Source organism: Mytilus galloprovincialis, chromosome 5 (assembly GCF_965363235.1).
Source record: "Mytilus galloprovincialis chromosome 5, xbMytGall1.hap1.1, whole genome shotgun sequence".
In the NCBI taxonomy this organism is placed as follows: Eukaryota; Metazoa; Mollusca; class Bivalvia; order Mytilida; family Mytilidae; genus Mytilus; species Mytilus galloprovincialis.
Window position 1 is genome coordinate 38,108,229 of NC_134842.1, and position 26,158 is coordinate 38,134,386.

General features: G+C 31.1%; 1 protein-coding gene across 2 annotated transcripts; it reads left to right on the forward strand.

Annotated features, from left to right (window-relative positions):
• The first annotated feature begins 326 nt into the window (after positions 1 to 326).
• LOC143075766 (uncharacterized) lies at positions 327 to 24,255 on the forward strand. 2 transcript variants are annotated; one of them, XM_076251326.1, is made up of 14 exons: positions 327 to 454; positions 5,965 to 6,116; positions 7,466 to 7,556; positions 8,182 to 8,355; positions 9,828 to 9,941; positions 11,490 to 11,673; positions 13,229 to 13,407; positions 14,481 to 14,657; positions 15,451 to 15,622; positions 16,577 to 16,683; positions 17,990 to 18,136; positions 19,699 to 19,751; positions 22,155 to 22,299; positions 24,076 to 24,255. In XM_076251326.1, the coding sequence occupies exons 2-14, from the start codon at positions 5,967 to 5,969 to the stop codon at positions 24,240 to 24,242; spliced, it is 1,860 nt and encodes a 619-aa protein (XP_076107441.1). In that variant the 5' UTR covers positions 327 to 454; positions 5,965 to 5,966; the 3' UTR covers positions 24,243 to 24,255. The 2 variants fall into 2 exon arrangements, with proteins under 2 accessions (XP_076107441.1, XP_076107443.1); XM_076251328.1 differs by having other exon boundaries at positions 15,454 to 15,622.
• Positions 24,256 to 26,158: the final 1,903 nt, after the last annotated feature.

The window sequence follows — 26,158 nt, forward strand, 5'->3', positions numbered from 1 at the left end:
TAAATATTTTGTATTAATTTTACTTTCTGTTAGTTTTCAACGCAAGTGGTCAGTTTATGTATCCCCAATAAAAGGGATGATTAGGTTGATATATGAGTATCTTTAAAGTATCCAATTACAGGCACATCATTTCCATAACAAGGCTTTGTCAATGAGTCCTTCTGTCTAATTCAGTGTTTAAATAGACATTGATACCTATTGATATCATATCTGATTTTGTATTTTACACACAACTGATTCTTTTGATTTGATAAACAAAGAGTAATGAAAAGTGCATATTATATTTTTGCCCATACATTAAAGTTGAAGATATCACATTGTTCGAAGAAAACAATGGGTCAATTAATTACCTTAAATGACGATCTTTACCAAAAATGTTTTATATATTACTGAATTGAGTAAAAAACAACATCAATATTGCAAGCCGTAGGATTGGAATACTGCTTTTTAAACAGTAAGTGTATTTTATATTGTATTTAAGAACGTCAATACATAAGTATTTGAAAAAAAGTATGAGAATATCAGCCTAAGTGCATATATATCAGCATGTTCAATACTACTGATATCTCCCTGTTGATATTCAGCATGAGTTAATATTGGTCCTTAACGGGAAAATCTATTTATGAGTGTATATAACCTGAGCAATAAGTGGTGTATAGTTTATAATTTGCAGTGGTATACTTTCATTTTAGCTAAATATAACCCTGTATCAAAACTCTGTGCAAATAATGAATTCTGAATTCTCAAACAAGTGACAGTTGTGGAAAAATTTAAAGTACGAAGCAGATCATTTGGTTTATAAAAACATGTATGAGCTGCGTCGGGTAGAAATCGATCTCATGCACATTGCATAACAATTATCTACACATGTAATTGGTAGAAAGTTAAGTTGCTATAAGAAAACTTACAAACAGAATAACATTTAACTTTTATTTCGTTTTTGAATGATCGCAAATGTTATACATGTAAATGTAAAAGTGCACTTGAGTAAGGTCTTTTTTCTATCCTACGCAGCTCAAATATTGTTGTTTGAAAATCATTATTTATGTAATAGCAAAAGACACAATTACGGATTGAGCTTATAAATTTTTATATGTTGTACAGAAGTCCTTCTGTAACTAAAATGAAAGTTTATAATTCTTACGCATCGAACCGTGTTATAGTTCGTTTCTGTGTGTGTTACATTTTAATGTTGTGTTTCTGTTGTGTCGTTGTTCTCCTCTTATATTTGATTCGTTTTTCTCAGTTTTAGTTTGTAACCCGGATTTTTTTTTCTAAATCGATTTATGAGTTTCGAACAGCGGTATACTACTGTTGCCTTTATTTAAAGTTATGCATTTGTGAATATTTTGTTTGCCCTTTTCTCCCATTTTTTTTAGCAAACGAGTGTGTGAATGCATTTGAAGTATTTGAATCCGAATTTCAGGCACTACAATGATAATTAACAGATTGTTGTAGTCAATATCTAACGAAGAAATGTCTCAGCTATGCATTAGTCTTTTTAATAACGCAACATCGTATCAATCAGGTTAAAAACATCACAACAGATGATTAGTAATTGCTCATTGCAGAATCCGTTAAATATGATACTAAAAACTCTAAATAGACGTTTCCTGATCAAAGGTGTGGTTCAAATCAGAAGGCATACTAGTTAACGCTTGGAAAGAAATACAGAATATATCTACGTCACTTTCCGACATGTTTATTCGTGAACTTTAAAACATTAAATGCTAGAATGCACATTGTCATTAACATTTATATTATTCGGTCAGTAGAGAGTAGATAACAACTTTACAATTAAACTTTGTTGTGTCATTGTGTGCATTTTAACACGGCACAATTGCATTATGTAGGAAGGTTCAATGAAGTTTTTTAATTCTGATAGATTATCAGAGTTGAAATTTTAGTATTTAATTATTTAAATATTAATGTATTTAAAAAAAAATTGTTGTATATTGTTTGTTTTCTTTTATATCAAAAATCCATTATCTTCATTATAATGATCTTGGTATCTCATTTAAATACTAAGGCAAACAGGCAAATTCTTTTTCTAAAACGGTAAGCAACACACTTTAAATATTATACCTCAAAAACGCTTTAGTGTATGTACCATCATTAGGAATAATCAGAGCCAAATATTTGGAAATCAAGGTTGTATAAGAACCGAAACAGATAAATAGCTATATAAGCAAAAAAAGACATAAAAAGACATAAAAATAGCGAAATCCATCTAAGGTCAACTTTGCTTGGGAGAGTTTACGGACATATGGTACAGTTTTGATCCCAGGCTATTTTTTTTTTAAATTGCATAAAGCTATTTATCACCTAGTCAATAATAATTTATGATACAAAGAATGCCTGCATGTGCTTAATATAAAGATAATTGGGTTCGAAATTTAAGATATTTACTAAGAAGTAGTGTTTTTTACATTTCTATGCTTTGAACAGACATATGTAACTTTTTTGTTTCACAAGATTTAACATTGATGATTTTTGTAATATGATGAGGAATTTTTTTTTCTGCTAAGAAAATAATGTTCAAAATTTGTTTAACAATTCTTTATGGATAACTACTATTTATCAAATTGTTTAGAAGTAAACGAAAGTATTTGCTGCAGATTCATCTACTAGTAGTTAAAAAAAACGTTTTCGAATACCTTCATAATCTTCATATAGTATCAAGTAAATTGAAATAAAAAAAGAGGGGTCAATTTTTGCGTTCTCAAGCCTATTATTCATATAACTCGAAAAATGCACATTTTACATTTTACATATGTTGTACGGATGTGTAGAAGTTTGACGACGCAAAAAATAACTTTATAAAAATGTTACGCTTGTAACGTCATTACTCCCTGGTCAAACTTTTTGTAGTTTTGTAATGAACCAGAGAACTGAAAATCATTTAATAGTTTATTGTTCCGTCGTTTCAAAGCTGGTCAGACCAGCATTACTGGTTAACTTTTAATTGGCACTAGTATACTAATATTAAGATCAAATTATAAATGAAAGAAAGAAAATATATGTTCATCTATAAGAATGCTTTCTCTAACTATTTTGCTAACTTCACATATCTTGATCGGTGTGAGAAAAATGTTTCTCCTCACTACTGAGATTTCTGTTCTTGGCAACTGATTGGTCGAAATCTAATTACATATATGACGTAAAAATTTTCTTGGTTTCTTCTTAATTTTCCTATTTGATAAAAGCGATCATGCATGATGACGTCACATATAAAGAATACAATTTCTAAAAATCTTTGAAAAGGAAGAAATATTTATTGGAGAAACAGATTCAACCACTATTACTCGTCTATTACGATATTTTCTCAACTCCCAACAGTTAAATATAAGATTAATTAAAAAACTCGAAAAGCCTCGCATTTTCAATATCATAAATGAACTTTTTTCAGTTGAGAGATGTCGATACAGCTTTGTTGTAGTGATGGAATTTAAATGACTTTTCTTTTCATTAAAACAGAAATACGCATGATCCTTTTTTACGATAGAAAACTTGTTTGGTCTAGATCGCAATCTTATTTATAGAATAGCTAGGTTTTTTTTACTTATTTCTTTTCACTAGTGCTATGTTAACTTATTATATCACAAAGACGATGTGGTATTATTGCCAATGAGACAACTCTCCACGAGAGACAAAATGACACATAAATTAACAATTATAGGTCACCGTACGGCCTTCAATAATGAGCAAGCCAATACCGCAAAGTCAGCTATAAGTAAACATACATACATAGTGTGGCGGGGTAAAACATGTAAGCTGGATCCCGGACCTCCCTTTAACCTTAGACAGTGGTTTAACAGTACAACGAATTATAACAATCAGTTGAAAAAGGCTCAACTCATTACCTTGATACAAATACAAATACTATACAGAGTGGACTTGGCCGGGTACATTCCAACAACAAAAAGACATTAAGTACATATACTGACAGCTAGCTCAAAGCCACTAACAACTAATTATAAAATTCATGTATATAAGACTAAATTATCAATCAGTACACATCCAACATCCAATGCATTTAGTGTAAACAGTCAGAGAAAAACAATGACAAGATACAGATATCGACACATTGTAGATCCATGAACGTGTATATGTATATAACAATAATATTAAGTATGTTTTAAATTTTCTGATCAAAATCAATATTAATACCAATAAAAACAATATACAATGTTCAATGATTTAGTTACAGTGTTAAATTGGTAACCTTTTATGATAATTTATTTAACAGATCGATAAGTTTACCAGGTTCGTTTCTTAATTTGTGGGCACGTAAACAACATTTCCGTAAAAATGAGGATGCGCTATCACGTTTGAAATACGTTTTTTACAAGTACAACCAAACTTCCAAACCAAATCAGTATATCTATGGAAGAATCTAGTAAAGGTTTAAAGTAATTTGTGGTAACAAAATCCCTTGATTTATTATTAGCCTTGTATTTTCAATAAGTGTGTATAAATACATTATTAAGCATATCAATATCTGTCTATTGCGTAGATGGACTTAAGGATGTACTTAGGTGAGGTTTTGAAATAAGTGTCAAATGTTTGGACTCCTTGGTATATTTCCATATGAAACAAGATAAAATATTTTGTCCCATCTTTAAACATAAGACTTAATAGTTCATAAAAGGTCATTTGACAAAATTTAAGCACATTCTTGATTTTCTTTCTTTTGGTTTGAAACCCAAATAATACCAATGCAAATATAAGGTAAAAGTCAGAGTCTGCTTTTTCCCGCCATATTTTATAAATTAAATATCTCGAAAAGAAGCTGCATAACCTATCAATATTTTTAGCTTTTTTTTATTGTTAACTTATACTCTTCCATGCTTAAAGAATCAATTTTGAATTCCTGATTTATTTAATTTTACCTTAGTACATCCTTAAGCAGACTTTAGTTTACTTTTAAAGTTCTATTTTCACTGCTTTTCGATTTGTTTTTGTCTTTTATTTCCCTTCTGCCTCTAATCAAGCGCCCATATTTGCCTTATGAACATGCGCATAGGTTTAAATCAAACATAAAGCTTGACATGTGTGGTTTTTATAATATTACATGCTAACGATTCGTAAAGGAATATATACCTATATCAGTTTTAAGGCTAATTAATTCCTACTGGTCACCTGGATATGACTTAAATATAATGAAATGCGAGCATTAAACAATATGAGTTTTACCCGGTCGACAACTCTGAGTTAATATTATTAGGATAAATTGTCCTGACAAGTTTATCTGCTTGAATCTATACTTATATGATGAAGTTCATTTGAATAATGTGTAACAAACCTGCGAATATTTTGTCTAAACTATCAAGAGTATTTCAAGAATTGAACGATATGAATAAGTCACATGTATAAAGTAAAATCACAAAACTACTGCACTCCAAGGAAAATTTAAAACGGAATGTCACTAATCAAATGGCAAAATCAAAAGCTCGAACACATCAATCCAGTTGACAACAATTGTCATATTCCTGACTTGGTATATGCATTTTCGTATGTAGAAAATGGTATATTGAACCTGACTTCATGGCTAACTTAACCTCAATCTTGTATGATAGGCGCATATAAAAAGGCATACACTGCTTCATTCATTGCTTTTTTATTTTAGTATTTTGTTTATGCATGTTAAATCCACCCATAAATGATTGAATGATTTTAAATACTGGGACCAAATAGATTAACATTAACTCTGACGTAGTATCGCGCGTTTGACTTCTATCAGTTGATCACAATGTTAACATCACACAGGTAGAGAAATGAAAATAATTTTGTCGTGATCAGAATATAGTCTCTTGGTTTTTTTAGGTATAAAAGCAAAATGTAAATTCGAAATTTCCCTAGTCCTTCTTGTCGTTCTTCTATATGCTTATTATGATTTTTTTCTAAAAAAGAGAAACGAAAGAAAAGTTTAACACAGGTTAAAATAGATTTTTCTATTGATAGGTATGACAGCAGTTTCTACTTTAAGAGATGATTTTGGAACGGAGACATCAAATGTTTCACCATGTGAAAGATCGAGTACTCGCGAGTTTGACGACATAGGGCAAACACAGCTAGTCCCAAAAGAACACGACCTCTATACATTCGACCTATCTGTATGCTAATTCTTATATTGTATGTCCTTTTACTCCTTTTCGAGTTCATGCGATTCACCCGTTTTTTATTAGTAACTTTGATTGTTCTTCTCAGAGCTTATTATATAGTGCTTGGTAACGAAATCTGTCTTAAATGAAAACATGTTTAACTCGTTCTATGTATATTGTTTGAAGGTGTTAATCTGAATAACGTGGTTTGAGCAAACTTTTATTCAAACAAAGCAAACAAGCCAACCAAAGTCTCAAATAAGCTCTTAAAGTAAACTCATCATAGATACCAGGACTAAAATTGCATATACGCCAGACGCGCGTTTCATCTACAAAAGACTCATCAGTGACGCTCGAATCCACAAAAGTTCAAAAGGCAAAATAAAGTTCGAAGTTGAAGAGCATTGAGGACCAAAATTTCTAAAAGTTTTGCCAAATCGAGCTAAGGTTATCTATGCCTGAGGTAGAAAAGCCTTAGTATTTCAAAGATGCAAAATCTTGTAAACAATTAATCTATAGATATAACCATATCAATGATAATTCATGTCAGCACAAAAAGTGCTGACTACTGGGCTAGTGATACCCTTGAAAGAATATTGAGCTTTTGACACTGAGTGCAACTTATTTCGTTTTTGATGCTTTCATTATACAAAGTAAAATTTGCAAATGGTGAATTATTGTACACCAGATCGATATATACGTCATGCCACGTATAGCGTGCAAAAATGACAAAATACAAAACTGTTTGCTCAAAAAGACCCCTACATAAAAGATGAAAAACAATGTAACGATAAAAGTAAAAAAATTATAGTAATATCAATAACGAAAACACAACCAACATGTATGAGTAACATGAACCACCGACAACTTCTGCAATGCAGGCTTCTAATGGTTAATAGACATTTAAGGAATATGGAAGGTTTATAAATGTTTGGAGAGTTCAATCCATCCAGAATTTATTGTGAATCCAGAGAGCACAATATATCGTTAGTTGTGAACGGCTTAACTCAATAAATTGGTACGCAGCACAAAAGATAACTACTAGCATAAAACAATTGACACAAATAAATTTCGAATATATAAGAAATAGTTTTGCACTTGCCGACGGCTCATTGATAGCTACATCGAGTTCACTTCCCAAATTGATATGACAGACATTATTGAACCAACTACAAACATAATATTACAGACTCGAGACTTAGGACAGGCACATCTGTTGTTGTCTGTTCTATGGCCGGGTTTTGTCTCTTTGAAACATTCCGAATTTCCATTCTCAATTTTACACAAATAAAATTGAGAATATTTGTATGTATTAATGCATGCGAATGTTCAGATAATCGGAAAATTATGTATTTTGATAGACAGAGATTCAAGACAAACCACGAGTCCAGGGCTATTTATCACATTTTTTTACTTTTGCTGGTGAACGAATAACTGATCGCTATGCTGGAGGTAAGTGTCTTTGTAATTAATGTTTTTATTCATAAATACAAGTAGAAGATTTTAATTTGCATTCTGAAAATCATAGATTAAACGAAATCTTGTCAAAATCAATAATGTCTCCACAAATATAGTAAAATAACATGTATGTCAATATATAGTCAATATATAGTTATCAAAACGCAAGCTTTTGAATTTGTAAATTTACTTCCATTATTTGTAATTTGTATTACATGTGTGAAACTAATTCTTAGCAGATTGATCCTTTTCCTGACCTGTTGATTATTTTTGTGTCACTAATGTGTGCTTCCTATGCTATCAGTTGTTCATTGGTCAAAACTCAACCCTTCCGTTAAAATGTTCCTGCTCTTCACTGAATTCTACAATGATGTCTTGAAAAAAAGCGAATGATTACGTAAAAAAATATCAATTTTTTGCAGATCATAAAAAAAAGAAGTATTCAGTTTGTACGAAAATCGTCTTATGTCATTAGAGAAAAAACACGTTTGAACCCAAAATGTATATCTTCATAGTATCCAACTATTTTAGAAAACAGACAAAACAAAAAGGGACATATAAATGTTAACAATATTTGTAGTTTAGCTTAGAATGTTTGAATTATTTCTTACACTTATAGAGAAAATCAAACAACACTCACGAGTTGTTAAAACATCATGGACACCGAAAGAAGACGTGCAGCTAGGCACAATAGTTAGGATAAAGAAATCAGGAAAAGAAGTCCATGTTCAATGGGACAAGCTTGAAGAAAAAGTTAACCTGCATGATCTACGCTTAGTTGACAATATAGGAGGTATTCAACAATTGTATTTTTAACGTTTTATCGTAATCTCTGTTTATTTCAGATTTAACTAGAGTAGCAGGACCCATTTACCATTATAAGTCACCCGCTTTAAGCACCGTTTCTTGTGTGATTATTGACCTTTAGTTTGGGTTTTTTTTCTGTGAAGTAATTTCCAACAGTTACTATAATTTGTTATTCAACTTTTCTTTGTTCATTTTGCTACCACGGTTTCTATTCTATCGTTTTGCCAATCCTGCCATGGTATATTATATTAATGTTTTAAACAGTACACATAAAGAACTGTTGTTTTTTTTTGTCCCAAAAGATCAGCAGAAAGTTTGTTATAAAACTGCTACAACTGTGGCTTGTCTGCAAGATATTGTTTCTCTTTTGAATTCTATAAGTACGCATAAGTTATAGTGGGTTGGACTTTATTTTGCTAAATCCTATCCTGTTACATTGAATTTAATCAATTGTAAATTCTATTACACATGTTATAAAATTGAGAATGAAAATGGGGAATCTGTCAAAATGACAACAACCCGACCATAAAGCAGACAACAGCCGAAGTCCACTAATGGGTCTGCAATGTAGCGAGAAACTCCCGTAGCCGGAGGCGGCCTTCAGCTGGCCCCAAAACAAATATGTATACTAGTTCAGTGATAATCTCCGAAATATACACAAGAAACTAAAATTTAAAATCATGCAGACTAACAAAGGCCAGAATCTACTGACTTGGGACAGGCGCAAAGTTGTAGCTGGGTTAAACATGTTTTTGAGGTCTCAACCCTCCCCTATACCTCTAGCCAATATAGAAAAAAACAAACGCACAACAATACGCACAGTAAAACTCAGTTAAGAAGTCCGATGTCAGAATATTAAACAAAAGAAAATAAACAAAATGACAATTATACATGAAAAAAAATCAACAGACTACTAGCATAATGAGTTACTGACATGCCTACTCCAGACCTCAACTGATTGAAAGATTATGTCTTCATCAAAAGAATATCAGGCACAATCCCTCCTGTTAAGAATTGAGTGTTACCATCATAAAATATATGAGAGGAACATAACTCGTCTCATGCCAACAACTGGTTTCCAAATAAATGTGTTTAATTCCGACACAAAGACCCTATAAGTGAATCAATATTAGAGCCAACATATGCAATTTTAATTGACCTGACAACAGTATTGTACCTATATCCCTTCTTAAGAAGTCAGTTGAAAGGTTTGTTAGCTTTTGAGGTAAATACTGACATTTTTGTGCTTTGTAAAGAGTATTACCATAAACGATGGGTTGTGAAATACTCGAACGTATAAGATGTTTTTTAGCATATTACATAAAATTTAATACTAAATATTAAATTTTGAATTTTCAAATTACATATCTTCATTATATTCAATTTAACGAAATTGCATGAAGAATTTGTTTTAGATAAGTTATATTTAGCATTTCCTTATGATTGTGTTTTTTATAGAGAAAAGTTCAAGAGTTGTTTTAATTTCACGGACAATCATACCCAGCAGTACAATAAACGGCATGCAGGTTGGAAAAAACGTTAACCTACGTTTATTGAACAATGCGCCAATAAGTATGCACTTCTTTTTCTTCTATTTTCAATTTTGATTGAATTTATCGTTGTTGTAATTATTTCATATTAAGGATTCTAATATGATGACCTACATTTGTACAAAATGAGTTATCATCAACCAGTATAATCGCAATATATCTACTTTATGTGTAAGCACCTAAAACACTAAACCGCCTGTTCTGCCTTACGACCAACTTATTTATACTACCAGATATTCTCAATTTTCGATATCAACACCCCCAGTTTACGAAGGCCCCCAGGTTCTGATACAATCATTTCTATTCTACAGCAAAAAAAACCAAACAAATCAGTCCATTTCAATTTATTTTTCATGGTAAAATGTCATAAAACGAAGATTCTCCGAATTGATTATTGTCTTGGCATGGCAACTATAAAAGATGACGTAATAAGGATGTTTCCGTAAACAAAAAATCAAAATGTAAATAGCGGGCGTTTTCAAGCTTCTTGTACGCCTCAAAACGAATAACATTACACAAAATTATCGAATTTGTCCTATTTGAATCGAAATAATTCATGGCAGCTGAAGATTTGTTTTCATTAACTGTGGGTTCGGCATTTACATTAGTATGTTACCCCTCGCTAACGCTCTTAATTGAACATAAATGCCCAACCCATGGTTAAATTAAAACAAATCTACGGCTGCCATGCATTATTTCTGAATTATATCTCCCTCTTGCAAAGCTCTTATTCTTTGCCTGATATTAACTACTCTATATGTTCATTTTTATCGGGTCTTCAAATTTGAATAAGTTTTGGATTTCAAATACTTTGGATTCTGGTAAAAAAAAAACACTAATTCAAGCCTTTTCAGAAAGAACATACAAAATTGTACATATTTCAAACGGACTGTTCCCACGCATAGCTATAACTTTGCCAAAAGGTTAAATTTGTGAGTAAGTGTGGTACCGAATGAACGCTTAAGGACTTGGGAACACTGAAGAACCCTTGTTGAAAAAGAGAATTTAGTGCCTTAGAATAAATGTTACACCTTATATAATTTTGCTAGGTTGCAACACATAGTTGTTGATTGTTTGGTCTCTATAAAACACTGTAATATCACATATGTATACCAAATGCAAACTATGATATTAGTAAGAAACTGTAACATCCCCCTTTTTTTTTATGTATCCACATTTGTTTTGGCTGTAATGTTAGTCATCTACTGAAATGAATATTGTAATGAAGTGAGGGCAACTGGTGAGAGTTTTTTTACGTTAAGTAATGTAACATATGGAGCTTATATCTGTAATAATTCAAACGTATTTGGTTACTTAATATTAAATCAATCTCAAATATGCTATCTACTCTTTGGAAATAAAAACAAGTTATAGAAAAACATTAGGGGCATATTTTGTATTAGTGTAAACTTAATTGGATTCAATCTTAAATTTCGAAGTTACCATTCGATAGTTTATCATGTGTGTTTACTTTACATAAATAAATCTAGGAGCAAACGCTTGTACTTTGATATAAATTAAACTTGACATGTTTATATTTGATATTTTCGGATACTTGTTTTATTCATAGACAAAATAAAGCAAGGTTCAAGAGTAGTAAAAAAATCATGGATACCCAAAGAAGAAATGCCCAGAGGCACAATTGTTATGATGAAGACATTAAGAAGAGATGTGTTTGTACAATGGGATCAGATTGAAGAAAGTGTTAATCTTCATATTATTCGTTTAGAGTCTAATCAACATTGCACCAACAGGTATTACGCATAAAATAATTAAGTTTTATATTTTGGCTTTTGTATATATCTGTTATCAGTAGGAAGTGATGAATTCTGATTTTTCGAAAAAATAAATATACAAACATGTATAATGAAGTCTGCGTATTACAATGTACATTAGGTCATCTAATTGACAACGTTTATTAATCACAGTTAGTGACGTCTTGATAGTACATATTGATTATGTCATAGTATGGTTAAGTAGGTGATGGTTTAAATACATGTGGGTTACTTCAAGGAACGCTTGTTTCAAATATTTTCAAATTAGCAAATACAGATAAAATAATAATATGTTTTAATCTATATTGTTAGTCAAACGATCTATATTGCAATTGTTCGTTTTACTAAATTACACAGGATAACCAAAATATCGAAATTGATATTGTTTGGTTAAGCGACTGGCATGGTTCAGTAAAGTGCCTATAAAGTGTTATGGTGTTGTTCAAATTTGTCTTGGTTTAGTTATATCAATATTGATAATTGATTTGAAGGCGCTTGTGAAAAAACAAAGTTACACATTTTACTAATTGAAAAAAAAAGTTTTTAAACAAATTTGGTGGACATAATCCGCAAACTGTAGATTATACATGGTTTTTGTGTTTCTTAAGATAGAATCACAAAAGCCACTGCTCGTTTGAACTTCCATTCGATTGAATAAGTTTATTCTGTTTCACCTAGAACCTTTTCTCCTGATTTTCATAATGGACTTTCCGGGAATATCTAGAGCAGTGCCACTAGTCATTAAATACTAGTAATTGTTAGTGTTATTGTTTTACTATTAAACTTTTCAACGGTGGCGGCCAAAGTTTTCCTAAAGCTTAAAGGTCTTAAAACTGCATAATATCATCGTATTTTGACAAAATATCCAAACTATGGTTACTTTAGAGAATGTTATGTACTTTTGTCAAAGGAACTTATCTATTTAGCACAAAAGGGTTTGAAAAAGACCCATTTAAGACTAACTTGTGACCTTTCTGGTGTTTCATGACAAAGTTGATATTTATGTCATTTTGTGCCACAAGTGAACCTTGTCCTTTTTCTTTACATGTAATGGATAAGATAGAAAGTAGGGGATGCAATTACATTGAAAAAAAACGTAGCAATATGTTTTAGGTAATGTAGTGATTTGGTATAGTTTGAAAAGGTCAAATATTAGTATGTCTGTAGTTGTCAAAATACATTATAGACCACCTACACATACAATTGTCCATATCTTGAGATATAGCTCATAGACTTTTTTATAATGTTGATATGTTTACATAAGCAGGGGGGATCCAGAAATATTTATAAGGAAGGGGGCTACTGACTGCCTACGAGGGGGGGGGGGGGGGGCGCTCTAGTCATGCTTCAGTGATTTCCTATATATTTTGTGTATTTTGTAGTAGTTTATATTCAAATTTAGTTGGCTTCCACTTGGCACAAACTTGAATGGAATAAGTTATTACTAGACTTGAAATGTCAAAAACAAATGTTAACATGTTTGCTTGCACGTAAGGTTAGCATTTAAGAATACATGTACTTGTTCTCTTGATAGAGAAATAGAAGAAGGTTCAAGAGTAGTTAAAATAGTATTGACATCTAAAGAAAAAAGTAATGTAGGTACAATAGTTAAGGTCAACATAACAAGACAAACAGCTCGTGTTCGGTGGGACAAGCAATCTGAAGAAAAGGTGCAGCTCTATAAACTACGTTTAGTTGGCAATTATCTAACAGGTATATAGCAATTATATTTTTTTACTGTTTCCTGCCTACTATATTTATGTTTTTAAAAAAAGGAAAGCATAGTAACAGATGACTTAATTTTTTGGAAAAGTTCAGCATACATATACGAAGATGTGTCTCACAACAAGCCATCATCATACACATTCACAGCTGAATACCATTCTGTTAAGTGTACTAGTATTTGGACAACGTTAATATAAGTTTATTTAATTAACTGTCTACTTGATTAGGCATGGTTTTTTTTCTTAAGATGTTCTGTATCAAGCCAAGAATATAGCAGTTGTCATAGTTCGTTTCTATGTATGTTGGCATTTGTTTTTGTTGTAGTTCAGTGTTTCTGCTGTTCTTTTTTTTCTCTCGGTTTAAGTTTGTGACATAATTAGTTTTTGCTCAATCGATTTATGACTATTGAAAATCGGTATACTACTGTTGCCTTTATGGTACGTCAAACTCCCATCTAGTCTACCATTAAACTCGTATTCAAACAGTTGTTTTTGTTGTAAAAAGTACAAAAATAAAAATACCGACGTTCAAGCAATTCACATCAGAAAGTCTGTAATCAAAAATCAAGACCAAAGCTGATACACATCAAACAAATGGATAACAAGTGTCATATTTCTGACTTGGTACAGACATTTTCTTATGTAGAAAATTGTGGATTAAACCTGGTTGTCCAGCTATCTAAACCTCTCACTACTTTATATCAAAAGTGTGTTTCATGAAGGGAAAAGTAAACAATTGCCTTTACCTATTAAAAAAGAAGTAATGCATAGGGCCTTGAATATGTACTGATTTTTACAAGGGTTTGGTCCTTATGACGATGTTGTACTCCTCGTTCTTGATATATTTTTATTTTTTGAGTGAAAAATAAAACGGCATATATGGGATAATTTTATAATATGTGTTCCATGTCATTGGGGTACTATGATGATCGTTATCAAGATTAAAATTGTATTGAATATCGCTTACAGTTAAATCAGAGCCCATAATTTATGCATACATGTAAACATCATGTCACGAGGGATGGCCTACAGTTGTTACATCTTCCTGGTTTTTTTTAATAGATAAAATAGAAAAAGGTTCTAGAGTAGTTAGGAAAACACAAACCACTCGAGATGAAATACCTTTCGGTACAATAGTCAACATAAACCAATCCAAAAACGAAGTTCACGTTAAATGGGACAAGCCTGAAGAAAAAGTTAACCCGCTTGACCTTCGCCTATATGACAATTCACCATCAGGTAGTTAATAGTTATAATGTGTTATGTACTCTAAATTGTGAACTAGATTTTATTAACTGTTTTATTTACCGTTGCCACGGTACTTTTTTATCCCAAATTCATGTATTTGGTTTTGATGTTATATTTGTTATTCTCGTAGGATTTTGTTTAATGCTTAGTCCGTGTGTGTTACATTTTAATGTTGTGTCGTTGTTCTCCTCTTATATTTACTGTGTTTCCCTCAGTTTTTGTTTGTTACCCCGATTTTGTTTTTTGTCCATGGATCGATTTATGAGTTTAAAACAGCGGTATACTACTGTTGCCTTTGTATATTAAGCATTGTGTTCAAAATAACTGAAAATATATCTCTTGATAAATTCAGCCTTTTGACGCAGGTCATAAAAAACTCATGGCAATTAAACCAATTCAGTCGAAGAATAACAACAAACACCACAAACTAGAAAAGGACAAATACAAGGTGAAGTCTAACAATATTTTACACCTCAAACCTTTTAACAAACTATCTTTCTTCATAGTTATTCTTTTTGCTGTGCATTTACTGATTCCGTGTTGTCGATGGATAACCCATATCCTTTTGATTCTATTATATCATTATTAATCGACAAGATAACAACAAAAAACACAATCAAAGGAATATCATGTGTGATATTTTTATGTGTATGAAGTAAAACACCCGCAATTTGGCAAAACAGAAGTAATATTTTTGTTGAAAGGTTTGTCTAGTTTATCTGTAGCAGATCTGTTTTTCGTATAATACATATATTTTCTGAATGTATTTCACTGTTTCTTTTAGAAGTGAAGCATACCAACGTAACATGTGATGAATGTTATACGTATCCTCTGCGTGGAATACGATGGAAATGTCTTCACTGCGACAGCTATGACCTTTGCACAGTCTGTTATATGGCTGATGAACACAATGTCAGCCATATCTTCAGTCGAATCCAAAGTGAGGATTCTAAAGGGTAATTATAATCAGTTTTTTATTCATATTCTGTGGATTCGTTTTTTTTTTCGTTGGTAATTTCGTGGATTGAGGAAAACTAGCATGTTCATGGATTTAGGAAAACTAGCATTTTCGTGGATATTTGATTAAGTGGTTTGCTAATATCTGCATACAACACCTACAAACAACTTGTTATTCTTTGAACATTTAACATTTGATATAACCTGTACCCAAGAAACCCTCGGAAAATGGTACAAAACGATTAATAATGAATCCACAGTATAATCTCATTTAGAACAAATGTCCTGAAAGTAACTTCTGAACGTATTTAAACGAAAGGTTAAAGTGTGTTGCATTCCCTCATAAGCCAAACATTAAATCTAGTGTTTCAAGTCATACAGTGTATCTTTTCTTATAAAGCGTTGACATTTACATTTAACATTTTAGATATAGAATTTGTGATGACTAGCATAATGTCAAAAGATTACTTATGTCGAGTTATTTGCTGTATGCTTTAGATCCTGAAAATCACTGTAAAAAGACATGTTTGATTTAATTTATGGGAATATCAAAGTTTGTGCTTATAACACAATTAACGCAGGCTGATTTTGTTTTAAATCTAGAAAAGATACCTTTTTCCTATCTAGTCTTTACTTTGAATATGATCGGTTAAAAGTTTATCTATATTTAGGGTGAATGTGCCACATGGAACAAAATCTGCTGAAATTTCCGGGGGAACTAAGGTTATCAAATTAAAATTATTAAAGAACTCGTGATTCTCAGTGTTTAGTTTTCTATAGCGTTTTTTGAAACTTTTTTAGAGTTTTTTCTTTAACAGTTGCATGTGAATGAAAACATAGACAATTGATTTTGTAATAAACATAACTGCCTTCCAGTTTTACAAGGGAAAAAAGGTTTTAAAAAATTAGCTGATTTAATAAAACAAAATCCTTTTTTTTTGTCTTTGTTACAGAAAAGAAATGCCAGCACGGTTTGATGTGAAATTGACAGGCTATGCATTTGCATGTGGCATTCTTGAGAAATCAGAAGTTTCGCTTCGGAAAGATAACAGAAAAAAAGGTAATAGAATAACATGCACATTGAATGGCAGGTTATATATGAATGTCTATCAGGAAATCAAATTTTGTGACAAAGATACAAGAAGAAGTGAAGGGCATGACTATTGCAAATAGATACCAAATATTATTTGAAAACTTGAAGTGTGTTTGTTCAATCTAGTTTCATTCGATTACCCTGAATTTTGTGTGTAACATATAAAAATTGATTACTTCATCAACATGTTTATAGAAAAAACTGTCAACAACGTGCTATAATAAATAAAAAGAAGTTGAACACCGTTATTTCGAAAATTGTTGGGATATGTTCCCTTAAGGATGTACTTAGGTGAAGTTTTGGAATTTGTGTCAAATGTTCGGACTCCTTGGTGTTTTCCATACAATACAATGTAAAATATTTTGCCCCATAACACCCATTTATTTTTTCATATAAGACGTAATAGCTCATGAAAGGTCATTTACCAAAATTTTAGAAGATCTTGATTTTCTTTCTTTTGTTTTGAGACACAAATGATACCAATGCAAATATAAGGTAAAAGTCCGAGTCAGTATTTTCCCGCCATATTTTAAATCTCAAATATCTCGAAAAGGAGATCCATGACATATTAATATTTTTAGCTTATCTTTATCCTTAATTGATGCTCTACCAGCTTATAGTATCAATTTTAATTTCTTAATTTCCTAATTTTTACCAAACCTCACCTAAGTACACCCTTAAGAATAGCATTTTGAATGTAACAGTATAAAACAGGTATGACAAAAATTCCGAACTCAAACGTCATTTCTACACGATATTTTATAAAAATTTACAAAATCAAACGTCATTTACTAACGGAACGATAGAAAAACAACTGTTATATACATAAAAACTAAGTCGGAGCCCAGATGATTATTTTATATAAACAAAATAGAAATGACACAATTTGAAAAAAGTATCTATGGCACTAAAATCGAAGGTTCGATGATTTAAAAACAAACGTGAGCACCCTTTTCGATTTTATATGCTTTATACCGATATTTTACTAATTTGAAAGAAACCCTGTCAGTAATATTTCAGACATAAAAAGAAAAACACATGCTGTAGTTTCGAATTTCAAATTTGAAGTTGAATGCAGAGTGTTACCATTTAACAAATCAGATTTACTTTCCTTATAACATTCAGAAAGTTTAACTTAGGTAAACTATGTATAACGTTGTGGATTTACCCTATGTGTATATATTGTAGCTATTAGGGTTTCATACGTTTACGTAGAAAAAGAATGCACTATTAACATGTTGCTGTTGTTATTATCTAAATGATTCATTTCAAGGTGTAGTACTAGTAATTATCGAGGATGTTATTGAAGTACAATGGTTGACTAATCATAAAAGAAGTCGACACAATATTTTGGAACTACAATGCGAGGACAGAACAGCACGACAGTTTTATCCGGACCATCTCCCGATCCTTGGAAAAGGTTACTATTATTTTCTGTTCCAACCATGTACTTATAATACATGTACATGATCATGAGTCATTGTACTAAACTAGAGGCTCTAAAGAGCCTGTCTCGCTCACCTTGGTCTATGTGAATATTAAACAAATCAAAAGATGGATTCATGACAAAATTGTGTTTTGGTGATGGTGATGTGTTTGTAGATCTTACTTTAATAAGCATTCTTGCTGCTTACAATTATCTCTATCTATAATAAACTTGGCCGAGTAGTTTCAGTGGAAAATGTTAATGAAAATTTACAAATTTTATGAAAATTGTTAAACATTGACTATAAAGGGCAATAGCTCCTTCGGGGGTGTATTGACCATTTCGGTCATGTTGTCTTATTTGCAAATCTTACTTTGCTGAACATTATTGCTGTTTACAGTTTATCATAATCTATAATAATATTCAAGATAATAACCAAAAACGACACAATTTCCTTAAATTACCAATTCAGGGGCAGCAACCTAACAAAGGGTTGTTCGATTCATCTGAAAATTTCAGGGCAGGTAGATCTTGACCTGATAAATAATTTTATCCCCATGTCAGATTTGCTCTAAATGCTTTGGTTTTTGAGTTATAAGCCAAAAACTGCTTTTTACCTCTATGTTCTATTTTTAGCCATGGCGGCCATCTTGGTTGGTTGGCCGGGTCACCGGACACATTTTTTAAACTAGATACCCCAATGATGATTGTGGCAAAGTTTGGTTTAATTTGGCCCCGTAGTTTCAGAGGAGAAGATTTTTGTAAAAGTTAACGCCGGACGTAGGACGACGACGGACGACGACGGACGCTGGACGCCGGACGCCAAGTGATGGGAAACTTTTGGGCCAGGTGAGTTAAAAAGGTAATATCGCCCTTACCTAAAACATTATCAGTATGGAGACACATTAGACGATTGATAAAATTGTATACATAACTCGTGTAAATTAATCGAAAAGTAGAAAATACAGCATTTGACACTATGAATATGGTTTAATTATGTCCCACCTATGATAGTAGGAGGGCATTATATTTTCTCGTCTGTGAGTCGGTCTGTTCGTTCGTTCGCCCGTTCGTCCGTTCGTCTGTCCGTCCATTCGTCCGTCTGTCCCGCTTCAGGTTTAAGTTTTTGGTCAAGGTAGTTTTTGATAAAGCTGAAGTCTAATCAACTTTAAACTTAGTACACATGTTGCTTATGATATGATCTTCCTAATATTAATGCCAAATTAGATTTTTTCCCAATTTCACAGTCCATTTAACATGGAAAATGATAGTGCGAGTGAGGCATCCGTGTACTTTGGACACATTCTTGTGTTGAATTCAGAATATATTGGAAGAAAGTATCACTATTGCAAAACTCATATCTGTAGTAGTTTACAAAACATATTCCAAGAGGAAATATATATAATATGTAATTGAAACAAATATAACCTTTAGAGAGTACAATACGCTCATCAACGCTCATACAATGCAGTGAGCCAGACTGTCCGTACTGGTATGTTTTGTCTTAAACTATGGGCTTTCGATGTTTTTAATAATGATGATTATTTTTTAAATAGATACTCTTGGCTACCTTGACGTTGATTTCAGCCACAACAATATAGCTCAAAAGGTAAATGATACGTATGCACATATACTATCAATTATCTTTTTAATGGAATACATATTTTCTTGAATTTCATAATACACATATTAACGATATAAACTGAAATCTTATTTATCTCTTTGTAAGTCTCCGCACTGGATGTTATATGCTAACCAGTATAAATATTGTTTTGCATTGGTAGTTTTGACACAAAGGCTATAAGACATTTTAAAACACGTTTGAAATTAAGTGTTACAGCAACAGGGATTAATCTATTTTGTAAACTAAAATTTTTTAAATTGAATATATAATTAAGTCAGTTTAATTTTTATAAAAGTCTCATTACGAATTTAATGCACACACTGACCATACGGCTATATTATGTATCATTCGAAAAGAAATAATTTGAACGTTCCGTTTTCATGGTTTTGTTGAAAAGTCAATAAAAAAGTACAATTTTAATTTAAACATGTTCAAATGTCAAAAATGCATTATATCAATTAATCAACAAATAAAAACAAATTAACCAAAATGGTCTTTTCTGGGTCTTGTATATGTATGGCTTCTTAAAATACTATGATTCGTATTCCTCCAACAAATATTACAAAGATTAAATTACTGTAAAATCTAAGAATTGGTAACTTAGAATAATACATGCATCTATTTTTCTTAAATAAACGAGGTTATCGTTTATAGTTCAAGGAATTTAGGTTCAACAATTTAAACTACAATTATTGTATATTATTATGGAAACGGCCTTTCATTGAAGATAAAATAAAATTACCGCTTGTTATTCGCTTTAATCACTCACATTCTAAGAAGCGTCTCCGACCAATATTAAATACTTCAATTTTTCATTTGAAAACAGGTTAAAAAAAAAGAGAAAATGCGGAATTAAAAAAAAAGCTGTGTTAGTTATTCTGACTGGTTTTTAAATTAGCAATCATCTTTACTATCGCAATAACTTTCTTAGTATTTAATAAAGAATAGTTCGACATTAACCTCTCAATAATTAAAAAGATACAAATGTTTTGGTTTTCATGTTTTTTTGTTTTTACATTTTCACTAAAATTTCTCGAAAATACTTTTTTTTTAGTGTATTTGAGTCTACGTTCTAAACATTTGCTTTAATATGAAAGTCTAAATTGCTGATATCTAGAACATTTAGATTTGGCCTGTCCGTGACCTTTGATCTTGATATGACGAACATAAGCCGTTAAGGTTAATCGACGACATCGACTGGATACAAAAAATACATAAACTCATCATAGATACCAGGATTTATTTAATTTTTTTGAACACCAGACGCGCGTTTCGTATAAAAAAGACTCATCAGTAACGCTCGAACAAAAACTCCTTAAAGTGTTTTTAAAATGACATGCTTTCGAACGATATAGGATAAAGCCGTATGCTAGTTGATTACATCTAAAAATAACTATTATGATAAATGTCACTACTCTAATTATTAAAAAAGTCAACAATAATGAATACATTATATAACTTTATTTTCAAATGTTTAACTGAAAAGAAATCAAAAATATACATATGGAAACTACTACAGTTTATTGAACCAACCAAAAACATTTATTACGATGGAAAATAATCAATAACAGTATTTGTAATTTTTGTAACATAGAAGAAGACTATGCTCATTATTTTTTCAATTGTTCTTATATGACAAGATTTTGGCAACAAATATACGACCTCGTGAAAAAAATAGTAATTTAGATTTTTCAATAAAATTACAACACATGATATTTGGATACAAAATTACAGACAACAAGTATTACCTAATAAATTTTTTGATTACAATTATTAGTTTTTCAATACATAAGTCGTACTATGTATCTGAGCAGAAAACAAAAAACATACATGTAGACGTCTACATATGTTTTTGTTAATGAATACAACAAAAGAGTAGATACCAATAATAATGGACATACGACATAGGTCCAATATTACTTTCAATTAAAAGAAACATAATCAATGACTAATGTTTTTTCAATCTTGTTAATATAGAGATTAATTTAATCAGCTGATTATTCCCTGGGAATTCAGTGGATTGTAACAGGATACGTCAAGAGAAGCTTGAAATCATGATGGTTTATGTAACAAGCAATATTTGATGAATACCATTTTTATAGAGTTAAAAACTAAAAAAAACATCAAACAAACAATTGTTAATTGTATATAAGTAAAGACAAGAGTAGTATACCGCTGTTAAAAACTCGTAAATCTATGGACAAAAAACAAAATCGGGGTAACAAACTAAAACTGAGGGAAAAGCATGAAATATAAGAGGAGAACAACGACACAACTTTAAAATGTAACACCCACAGAAACGGACTAAGCATTAGACAAAATCCGATGAGAATAGACCATTTTATATATTATGAAAAGTTATTGTAAACTTTTAATTAAATTATACAGATTCAGGTGAACATTCGGTATCGGATCGAAAAGGAACAGACACGATCATATAAACCTGTGTTGTACCTCATTTTTGCAAATAATCAAGACACCGATATCAGTAAGGACAGATGTACACTTATGGATGAAGCGTTTGAATATTCAAGTAGGTACATCTAAACTTAACATTATAGTTATAGTATGCTTACATGTATGTTATGTCTATAACTCTTTTTTTCAACTCTCTATACAAGACGTATTGCATAAATTCATGTCCATATCTCTAGAGTATAGTCAATAATTGTAACATAATTCCGATTTTTCGTTAATATTAACGTAAGAGAAACAAAAGATAGCAATATGACATACACACTCGTAAGTCAAAAAATAACTTTACAATGTCTTAGTAAAAAATGAAAAACGATAAAAAGTTCAATTAACTGTAAACAAAACTGCAAAAAAACTGAGCAACACGAGCCCGTACTAAATTGAAAGCGACGACATCAAATAACGATAGATACAAATATTATCTTACTTAGAAATTTAGTAAGTCATATATATTAACATTTCACATAGATGATAATAAACATTTTATAATGATATGTTAGAGCCTCAATATTTATGAGTCTGGTTAAATGTTAAAAATAAAATACTTATTATTGAAAAAATTGAACGCGATTGACTATTTTTGTTGAGTATTTAAATTGAAAATATAGTTTTTATTATCATCATTATAATCCGAGTTTAAATCATTTCAAAATTAAGGAATGTTACTTGCTTACGCATAGCTTTAACTTTTGGCTTTGGTAAAATCCTATTTCGGTTTTATCAGCTCTTAAACGTTTCTATCAGAATTAAACTTTCGAATATTCTCACCTGGATAAAAACAGAATTATTAAATTATTGTCGAATTACACACGTACTGCAGTTAAATTGGAAGCATTGATGTTATTGAAATAAAGAACTAAACTTTTCCAAGTCAAATTAAGATGCATATGTACTACATGAATATATGTTTTCTTGTTTCGGCCTATATGATATCTTCTCTCACTTAATCAATTTCTCAGACTGTAGATTTTATTACAAAAAGACTATCGACAAAATTAAATCGTATTATAACTTGAATTATAGACTTCTCAACTGCCTAATACTTGAAAAGAATAACTATATTACAAATATGAATTGTTTCAAAAGTACTATGACAAAGCTGTAATACTAGAAGAGATGAAAAAGATCGTCATTTTTGAACATATATCATTAGTCAATATAAGTATCTGATGTTTTGCATTGAAAAATTTACGATTTGGGCTTTTCAGTTACATTTACAGATAATACACAATTCCGTCTCATTTATAGATGTTAACAAATTCCGTCACGTTTAGAGATGCTATAAAATTCTGTCACGTTCACCGTTGTCGTCACATCTACAGACGTTAACAAATTACGCACATTTACAGATGTTGTAAATTAAACCTGCATATAACTATAATATTTGTCATAACCATGTACAATTAAATTCTCTATCGCATTTGTTGAAGTAAACGTGTGAACGTAACAAGACACGAATGTATCCATTATGAACTTCCTTATTTTATATTGTAGTATGTAATTAAGCAGAAGCCATATTCCAATCTTTGGTTTTGTTTAAAACTATCGAAGAATACAACTGATCTTCGCAATTTTATATTAATCAGCAGCAGAAAAGGAACCCCTCATGTTTTTTACGTTTGGATATTGTTTCTAAATCAAATGTAATACTTTATGGACGGTTATTTCTTTTTTCGTTTTGACACATTTTTTAATGGTTTCCTTCGAGTTATGTTTTTTTTTATAGTCCAATCTTATACCTGACACCTTCTGTTTTGTTTTCAACGAATTTATCTGTAAAAAATGTATGAATAAAGACATATCTCAATATAATTCTGCAACAATCATCTTACAGAAAGAACAAAATTACCATGCCATGTCATCGGGAAGAAGATTCTGTTTCTGCATGGTTCACCACGTGTTGTATGTATTCACCCCACCACTAATGTTCATACAATCAAGGTAACTGTACTTATTTTTGAAATAGCAAACTACTTGTTTTTACATACAGACGTTCTTTAAATCCGCCGGACAATGTTACATTGTATATGTGATTTATATTTTAAAAGAAACCAAACGCATAGCATTCCACCTTCTTAACCATTTGCAATAAAACTTAAAGGTTTGTATAAACTTTGACACAAATGTTTGATTTCGGTTGTTAATCTCTACAAACGATTAGAATGAAATTCAAAACAGTGTGGCTGTGGCCATTGATTGACACATTAAATTCATCCATTGACTGGGACAATTTACGTGAACGTTTGTCTGTAACGACCACTGTTCACGACGTACCTACGATAGACATTTAAACTGTGGGGTCACCAAAGGTTTCTTAACGCCTTTAATTATAAAATAATTCGAAAAATTAATTAGGAATAACCTTTATGTTTTGATTTATATAATTGATATAAATCAAAACATTGTGTTATTTCTGATAAATTTTTCGAATTACTTTATTAAGGTGTTGAGTACCTTTGGTGACCCCATAGTTTAAGTTTCTTTAAAAAGTACACAGTGAGCAGTGGTCGTTACATACAAACGTTCACATAAATTGTCCCAGTCAATGGATGAATGTAATGTGTCAATCAATGGCCACAGCCATACTGTTTTGAATTTCATTCTATCATCTAACTAAACTGTAATTAACTCTCATCTTTAACTGGGTAGATATACTTTTCTTATACCTGAATTAAAAACCTTTCGTTATAAAACCGAAGCCCAAGACGAACGTGTCTAATATACATGTTGTTTAATTTTACAAAACATGTGTTCATATGCAATTGAATAGGTTTCATTAATTAATCTGATTTGCATGATGAACTTGCCTGATCCGTCTATGCCATGTTACGACTGGTAGAGTTTCACCATCGATAGGAAACATTGGTTAACTATGTTTTACGTCTTACGTGTTTTCTTTTCACACTTTATATCTCGATGATGACGGTTTAAAACAAACACCTGTTATTGATATTCCTTTTTGTGTTACTCCTTTTCGAATTTGAAATTAAAAAAAAACGAATGTTGTACAACAAGTTTGATAGCACTCACTGTCATCATATCGCTAAAGAGTTTTGAGTTTGATATATAAATTGCCATGCTCATAGGTTAAGCTGTTTGTGCATGTGTTTTATTTCATCGTTGTCAAGCATTCGTTTCTTAATATTTTGTTCTGTATTTTGTATTGTCGTGTGCATTTAAATTCTTATTAGCATATTTATCAACATTTTGTTTTGCCTTGGTATGAAACAATTTTGTTTTATAGTGTTTGGTGTAATAACATTATCTAAGTTTTTTTGTTTTAAACAAACAAAGGAATTGGTGAAGAAAGGATTCAGAATTTTTGAAAGAGGGGATACAAACATCGAAGAAAGTGAAATCAAATACTTCATCCGAATGGCAGAATGTAAGTATTCCAATAGTATGAAATAGTGCTAGTACTTTATTACTCCCGATTATTCGATTGAAAGTACGAAATTTTGGTAGCAATATACTATTTTTTTAATGCATTTTTCAAACTTTTACACGGCTTTCACAACGTATTCGATTCGCTCGTGTATGTACCGATGTATGTAATTTTAACAAAAGAAGTCACTATTTGTTTAGGGGCCAGCTGAAAGACGCCTCCGGATACGGGAGTTTCTCGATGCATTGAAGACCTATTAGTGTCCTTCGGTTGATGTCTGTTCTATGAACAGGTTGTTGTCTTTTTGTCACATTCCCTTTTTCTATTATCAATTTTCACATTGCTGAAACAGGATTTTGTTTTAATGTCCTGTCTTATAACTGTCCCCAAGGATATGCGTATAAATCCCAGAAAATGTCATTATGATTGTCAATCGACTTCTTTATCATTCTTTATTAATGTTGTTCTTATTATGAAATGCTTTTAGTGTACCTATATCATAAAACTACGATTCCCGCACATAAGCCATACA